This window comes from Nicotiana tabacum, chromosome 16 (assembly GCF_000715075.1).
Source record: "Nicotiana tabacum cultivar K326 chromosome 16, ASM71507v2, whole genome shotgun sequence".
Taxonomy (NCBI): domain Eukaryota; kingdom Viridiplantae; phylum Streptophyta; class Magnoliopsida; order Solanales; family Solanaceae; genus Nicotiana; species Nicotiana tabacum.
The window spans coordinates 81,548,337-81,556,506 of NC_134095.1; the positions used below are offsets into that span (position 1 = coordinate 81,548,337).

Below are 8,170 nucleotides of genomic sequence, written 5' to 3' on the forward strand. Positions count from 1 at the left end.
CCAAGTGGGGGCATAACCTATACTACTAGTATTTCCTTTTACCCCCTGACTTTTTATTTAACATCCAATTTGGTCCTAAAATTCACGTTGTATCAACCTCTTGAAGTGATCAGTTAATTTTACTCTCGCTGTTTTATTTTATGTGGCACCGTCAACTTTGGGGAATCAAAGCTTTTTTTTTTTAATCGTTAACGTTTATATATTTTAAAATTATATAATTGTTGTGACTTATAACGTTTATTATGTAGTTTCAGATATATAATTTTTTTTATTAGAAAAGTTGAAGAATCCGTATTCGAATTCATAAAAATGTTAAATAATTTGACATCCGTAATTAGAAAACAACCACATGAAATAGAAGGAGAAGAGTAGTTATGAGCGTAAAAACCATTTCCTTCCTTCCACTGTGTTAAAAATGAACTTTCCCTTCCAACTTAAGACTAGATAATTCCTCCTATACATGTTATTTCAAACATGATGGACTTTCAATATATTGCAGTAATATCATGGAGTGAGAAGTGTGCAAGTTGGACACAACCCAAACATGATGGACCAATTATATCATAAGCCAAACTTCAAGGACTAAGTCGTGCAATTTGCTCTCTAGCTAAATCTATATATAACCCTACTACCCCTACACAATCTCACACTCTCTCCCTCTCTTTCTATCTCTCTGTATCTAAATTTTTTTAATCTTTGAAGAGTGATATTTTTCACAAATTAACATGCTAGCGTTCCCTTCAAGGCCAATGATCATGATGGAGAGAAACCGAAAGTCCAACGTTGAACATGCACCAAATTGTCCTAGGTGTGCCTCTATCAACACAAAGTTTTGTTACTACAACAACTATAGTTTGTCACAACCTAGGTATTTTTGCAAAGCTTGCCGGAGATACTGGACTAAGGGTGGTTCTCTCAGAAACGTCCCTGTTGGCGGCGGTTGTCGGAAAAGTCGACGTTCAAGATCCACAAGAAAAGACGATAATAACCTTCTAATGCCGAATCCTGCCCTCTCCGGCAATGAAGCTGCCGGAGCTGACATTGATTTGGCCGATGTTTTCGCCAAGTACGTGAACCAAGGTACAACAAATGATCATGATCAAGATAATATTCTTCAAGAATCTCCCTTGGCTAATCAAGATTATTGTTCTATTGGAGCAAGCTTATCTAATTCTCCTTCATTAGATAGCTTGGTTAATCCAAGTTCTTTTGAGAATGAGAGTCAAGTGGACGAGACCATAATTATGGGTAATTATCAAGATTATCCTTGTGGTTTCCTTCAAGAAGAACAGATACAAGGAGGAGGTTCAATTCATGAAGTAAGTGGACAAGATTTTCTTGATTTTAACCCAAGCAGCTTTGTTGAAATGCAAGCCATGCTAGGGGATGAGATAATGGGGCAAGGAGAAGAATTTGATTATAACACAAGTTTAGCGTGGCAACCCATGATGCAGTTTCAAGAATTCGGATCAATTTTAGAAGATGATGATCAGCTGAAGATTTCGACAGAAAATTTAGACAGTCACAATAACTATGGTAGCTCATTTGATCTAACTAGCTATGAAATTGTTACGAGACCTTGAAGCTTAATTTAATTCTAAGGTGTAAGGGTCTTATTCTTTCTATCTTCTTTGTTTATTTTTTTTTTTTTTTTTGGGTGGGGTGGGGTGGGGGAGGGAGGTTATATACTTCATCTTACTTAAAAATGGCAGTTAGCTGTTAGCTGTCACGTTACTGAAAGAGACTGTTACAGATTATAATACATAAGAATATACGTACCTAATAAAGAGAAAAGAGAAAAGAAAACGAAGATACAATTGCATTCTTATGGATTGAATACACTTCTTTTTCCTTAATTCATCATGCATTAAGTACTTGTGCTGGAATGGTATGTTATTGCTTGTAAAGTCAAAAATAGTTCAGAATCAGGCAATTATGACACATGGGGGGCTTTGACATATATACAGTAACATTCATAGCCAATATGAGAGGTGGGATGGAGGAAGGGTTGGAATAGGAATGGATGTGCTAAAAGTATAACGTAACTATATATGCTTATAAATTGGTAAAAATAGCATGGTATAGCCAGTTTTCGGACTGGTCATTCAAAAATAGCTAGCGTTTACGAAGTCAATGAAAAATAGCCACTATTTTGCTGCAACAGAGACCGGTCCAATATAATATACTGGAGTTCGGTGCACCTATGTGTATGAACTCCAGCATATTATGCTGGACCGATATACTTTACTAACTCCAGTATAATATACTGGAGACTCGAGCACCGGTGCTCCAAACTCCAGTATATTATACTGGACAATTATACTTGCTGGAACTCCAGTATATTATGATGGAGTTCTAGTGTACTAATGCTGGAACTCCATCATATTATACTGGAGTTCCAGCATAAGTATGCTTGAACTCCAGCATATTATACTGGAGTTCCAAGATAAGTATGCTGGAACTCCAGCATAATATACTGGGGTATTTTCCGAGTTTTGAACAGTATTTTCGCTCAAATTTTATCTTTACATGAATAATGACTAAATTTCGATTACTTTTGAAATTGGGCTATTTTTGAACGACTAGTTGTAAATTTGGTTATTTTTGAATTTCTCCCTATAAATTGTGTTACATATACATTATATGCAGAGGAGGGAGAGTGGGCTTTAGCTCAAATTCTGTGTTCGGCTATTTACTAAATATGTACCAATATAAATTATTTTCGAATTCTATTTATTATCACTTGAAGTTCTTCTAGTATCTCAAACTCATAAAGTCAATTTTGACTCTGCCTCTGTGTATGCATCATACTTAAGTAACCGATTGGCCACATTACCAAATTAAAGATAATCTCATCATGTAATTTAGCATAAGTAATAATAAATGGTTTCGGTGAACTGTAGCATTTGATTGGTCCAATAAGAAAAAATTATCCCTACCTAACTAATGCACCATTTAGATGGTGTCATTAAACTAAATAATGATACAAATTTTGAGAGAATTGCTATTATTTTTTGCGAGATACAATTGATATAAGTTAAAAACATACATGGATAAGATTATTATGGACAAGAATGCCTTTAAAATAATTAATATGTGCATAACATTTGGATGATTTTTGATTGGGCTACATTAATAAATATAACTCCTGTATAAAATTTGGGAGAAATTCAAAAATAGCCACAATTTAAAAAGTAATCGAAATTTAGCCACTTTTTATGTAAAGATAAATCTGAACGAAAACATTATCCAAAATCCGAAAACTACTCCAGTACAATATACTAGAGTTACTGGAGTTCCAACATACGTATACTAGAACTCCAGTATATTCCAGTATAATATACTGAACTTCCAGTATAATATACTAGCGTTCTAGTATAATATACCGATCCAGCATAATCTGCTGGAACTTCATATGCATGTGCTCCAATCTCCAGTATATTATGCTGGAACTTTTCGCGTATTAGAGTTCCAGCATAATATGCTGGAAGTTCATATACAGGTGCACCGATCTTCATATATTATGCTTGAACTTTCCGCGTTGCAGCAAAATAGTGGCTATTTTTCAATGGCTTTGCAAAAGCTAGCTATTTTTGAATGACCAGTCCAAAAACTAGTTAGCCCGTTCTATTTTTACATAAAATTTTGCACTAGCAGTAAGCGATATAATTTGATGGGTGAAGTGTACCAACAACCAAATTATAAATTAGCTATTTAAATATATTCATAATTTACAATATATTAAAAGATTAGCCAATTCACCTAAATTTCAGGACTAAGTATCCTAAATTTTTGTACCTTGAATTGTTGAGCTGCTAATTTTAAACTCAGGACTTATAGCCTGTTTGGCCAAGCTAGAAAAATCAGCTTATTTTGAGAAGTGCTTTTGAAAGAAGTACTTTTAGAAATAAGAAGTTTGTGTTTGACTAATCACTCTGAAAAGTACTTTTGAGCAATAATTTGTATTTGGCCAAACTTTTCAAAAAATACTTTTAAGTATCAAATTACGAATAAGGATATAAATAAATTTACTTAAAAGTTAATATTATAAGCAAATAAATAATATCAAAAAGTTTTTATTACATGCAATAATTAAATCTTTTCATTTTTTAAGTAAATTATGAAATATAATTAAAATGTACTTTATTCTTTTAATATTATTTAAATATATTAAAAATCATTCAACAAATATAAAAGCATTCACCCCTAGAGTCACTATATATTAGAAAGCTTTGATGACCCAAAAGGTCATCACTTGTTTTAAAAATAAATTCTATATTACGAGGCTTTAAAACCTCTTCTAGTATCACCTCGATTTGCGTGTGCAGTCTGGGCGCATAGCCGAAAAGCTATTATGTGAAAATCTGTGAAAAATGATGAATTCTGCCTTTAAAATAAATTTAAGGTGACTTCGGTCAACATTTTGGGTAAACGGATCCGGACCCGTGATTTGACGGTCCCGGAAGGTCCGTAGGAAAATATGGGACTTGGGCGTATGCCCAGAATCGAATTCCGAGGTCCCAAGCCCGAGAAATGATTTTTAAAGAAAATTTTTTCTGGAAAATTTATGAGTTTTAGAAATGAAAAATGTTTGGAAGTTGTTGGTATTGGGCCCGTATTTTGGTTCCGGAATCCGGTACAGGTCTTATATGTGATTTAAGTCAGCCTATGAAATTTAGTAAGAAACGGAAGTCGTTTGATGTGATTCGGACCCGTAGTTGTAAAAATTGATACTTTGAAAGTTTTGAGGGGTTTCTTAGATTTCTATGCTAAATTTATTGTTAAAGATGTTAGTTTGGCAATTTGATCGCACGGATAAGTTCATATGATGTTTTCGAGTTAGTATGCATGTTTGGTTTGGAGCCCCAAGGGCTCGGGTGAGTTTCGGATAGGTTTCAGAAGGTATTAAACTTAGAAAAAAGTTGCAGGTTTTCAGTTTCTGGTGCATAGAGATTTTGTGCTTCGCATTCGCGTGGCCTCACTCGCGAACGCGGAAGGCAATCTCCCTCAGGTGAAATTTGTTCTTTGCGAACACAGAGCTTGGGACGCGAACGCGAGGCCGTGGGGAGAATACCCTACGCGAACACGTATAGGCCCTCGTGAACGCGTAGGGATAGTGGCCTGGGGAGGGATCTCACATTTTACTCTACGCGAACGCAGCCACACGACCGCGAACGTGAAGGCTCTGGGGGCTGAAGCTTCGCGAACGCGAGCCTGTTATCGCGAAGGCGATGGTCAATTGGGCCTGACCCATCGCGAACGCGATGAAGGTCTGCCCAGTGATTTTAAAACAGAAGCAAAAATGGGCAGAACCCATTTACTTTATATTTTCGAAATTTTGGAGCATTTAGACGATTTTCAAAGAGCAATTTCTTCCCCAAAACATTGGTAAATGATTCTAAACCTTTTTCTTTCAATTTCCCATTGCATTTTATCAATTTTCATCCTAAAATCTAGGGTTCTTAAGTTAGAAATTAGGAATTTGGGTAGAGTTAGGGCTTTTTGATTAATTGGGATTTAGACCTCGTTTTGGGGTCAGATTTCGAGACTAATTGCATATTTGGGCTCGTGGGTGAATGGGTGATCGGGTTTTGGTCCTAACCTCGTGTTTTGACCAAGCGGGTCTGGGGTCGATTTTTGACTTTTTTGGGGAAAATGATAGAAAACCTATAATTGAGCATTGGGTATGAATTCTTTAGCGTTTATTGATGTTGATAAATCAATTTGGACTAGATACGAGTTGTTTGGAGGTGAATTCTAAAGGAAAGGCGGTGTTTGAGGCTTGAGTTGGCCGTGGAAGCTCGAGGTAAGTGTTTGGTCTAACCTTAGCTTGAGGGATTAGGAGTTGTGTCCTATTTGCTACGTGTTACTTGTTGAGTACGACGTATAGGCATGGTGACGAGTATCTATACGTTGGTGTCAAGCATGACTGTGAGTCTTAAATTAAAATTGTTGTATTCTTAATAAATACTACGAATGCCTAAGTTGTTGATTCTCTGTGTTGAGCAAGGATTATGATTATTCTCGTGGAAATTACTTATGATTTAGTTTTGGAGCTAGTTGACGAAGTTAGATATTGGAACAAATTTGGTTATAGCTGATTTTCCCTTGTCGGGACGTATTTACTCATACTGTCGATTCCCTTGCCGGGATAGTGTTGTTCTTTATTGATCCCTAGCCGAGACTCTCTTTGTGATTGGTGTTAAACAGTATATGTGGATCAGGTTGCACGCCGCAATAATATTATATTTGGATCGGGTTGCACGCCGCAAAAATATTATATTTGGATCTGGTTGCACGCCATAACAATATTATGTTTGGACCGGGTTGTACGCCGTAACAACAATATAATTGGATCAGGTTGCACGCTGCAACAGTGATAAATGATGTGGATCGGGTTGCACACCGCAATAGTATTTTTATGATTTGGATCGGGTTGTGCGCCGCAAAAGTAGATAATAAAAGTGTTTGTTGGTTGGTTACGATTTCCTTATTCTTTTGCTGTGAATTCTAAATTGCCTTTATGCTTTTCTCTTGATCTACTATTGATAAATGATATTTCCCCGCAGCATGTCCCCCTCCCATCTTTAGTTGTTTTTTACTGTTTTATTTTTCGTTGTATATTATATAACTGCACAGGTTTATCTGGTAGTCTGGTCCTAGCCTCGTCACTACTTCTCCCGGGTTAGGCCAGACACTTACCAGCACATGGGGTCGGTTGTGCTGATACTATACTCTGCACTGTGTGCAGGTCCTGGAGCGGCAACTTTTGGACCATAGCTTTGGGTGGCTGCCTTCAGTCCGGTCAGAGATCCTGAGGTAGTCCTGCAGGCGTCCACAGGCCCCAGCGTTCTCCTCTATCTTTATATTCTGTTTCCATCTACTTCAGAGACAGATTGTATCTTTCTTTCCAGACAATTGTTTGTAGTATTCGTAGATGGTCCGTGATATTGTGACACCGGTTCCAAGTAGAGATGTACTTTGTATTGTTGTACTTGTTTTTGGCTAAGTGTCGCGCCCCCTTTTTCTTGCGAAATCGGGTTTATGATATTTGGGAGGACAACTCGTTCCCTTTTGGGAATTGGGTTTGAATTGAAGAGTCGCCACCTAATGATTAAAGTGCATTAGGACACTAGGAAAGGGTTTGTTTTGGGTAACCAGAGATTGGATAAGGGCTTGAAATTATCCCAAGGGAAAGGTATTAGGCACCCCTCAGGATCCACTAGTGTGGTTCCCGTCCAAACAATTATCGTGAATTTGGGCGCAATTAACATATAAGCAAATAAGGCTCGAATAATAAGGGGTCTAAGTTTAAACACATAAGAGTTTGAAAGAACAATTAAAAGACGAGTTTTGGAAAAAGAGTTTGCAAACAAAAGGAAAGAGGGTCCTAGGTTTATAAATAATATGGATCACCCCACACAATATCCAGTAATCACTCCTCAGTGAGGGGTTACACGTGACATTATCGCATGGTCATCATATCCATATCTACCCTTCCCACCCTGTTAAATAAAAAAGCGCAGATTGGTCTCGATTACTTATTGCATGCTATTACCCGCCCCAATCCTATCAGTCCCGGAGGCATTTGGGACTACTAAACCTAAAGGGAAGGGATATTAGGCTTGTTTATAGTTTCAAAGGCAAAACTCTAAGGCGACATACAAAACACATATAGCAAGTTGGGGGAGGCACATAACAAGTAAAAGGCTCAGATATACCTTCTTTGACAGAGAAGCACATAATTAGCATGTCTTGCACATACTTTTAGGGTTTGATTAAAACTTAAAGGTTGAGACAGACTGATTTATGACATAGTTCAGATAAGAAGCCTGAATCAGACCTGCCTGCTGGTTGCAGCTAATAAAATCTGATTCAGTTTATAATTTTAGCCCTAAGGCTTGACTAGGTGTTGGAAAATGATCCTATAGGCATGATATCTATTGATTTCATAAATAATAAAGTGAACTAAATACATACTGATTTAAGAGAAGTCATCAGTCATTAAAGAAAAGCAAATCTGCAAAAGGTTATAGGTTCTGCAAATGGTACGTCATTATTACTGGTTTTAGAATTATAAGCGAGTGAAGCAATTCAGACTTGAGTAATAACTCCTACAGACACGCTTTCTATGCGTGTTGATTTTAAACCCCTTTTAACATGCATGGTA

The 8,170-nt window shown here is 36.8% G+C and overlaps 1 protein-coding gene across 1 annotated transcript; it reads left to right on the plus strand.

The window, feature by feature from the left end:
• Positions 1–636: 636 nt before the first annotated feature.
• On the plus strand, positions 637–1,623 carry LOC142170562 (uncharacterized). Its single transcript, XM_075232471.1, has one exon. It carries the CDS (start codon positions 726–728, stop codon positions 1,581–1,583), a length of 858 nt encoding a protein of 285 aa, XP_075088572.1. The 5' UTR covers positions 637–725; the 3' UTR covers positions 1,584–1,623.
• Positions 1,624–8,170: the final 6,547 nt, after the last annotated feature.

What these genes read in the sequence shown, in the direction of transcription:
- LOC142170562 (XM_075232471.1), top strand. Translation starts at nt 726, where the DNA reads ATGCTAGCGTTCCCTTCAAGGCCAATGATCATGATGGAGAGAAACCGA.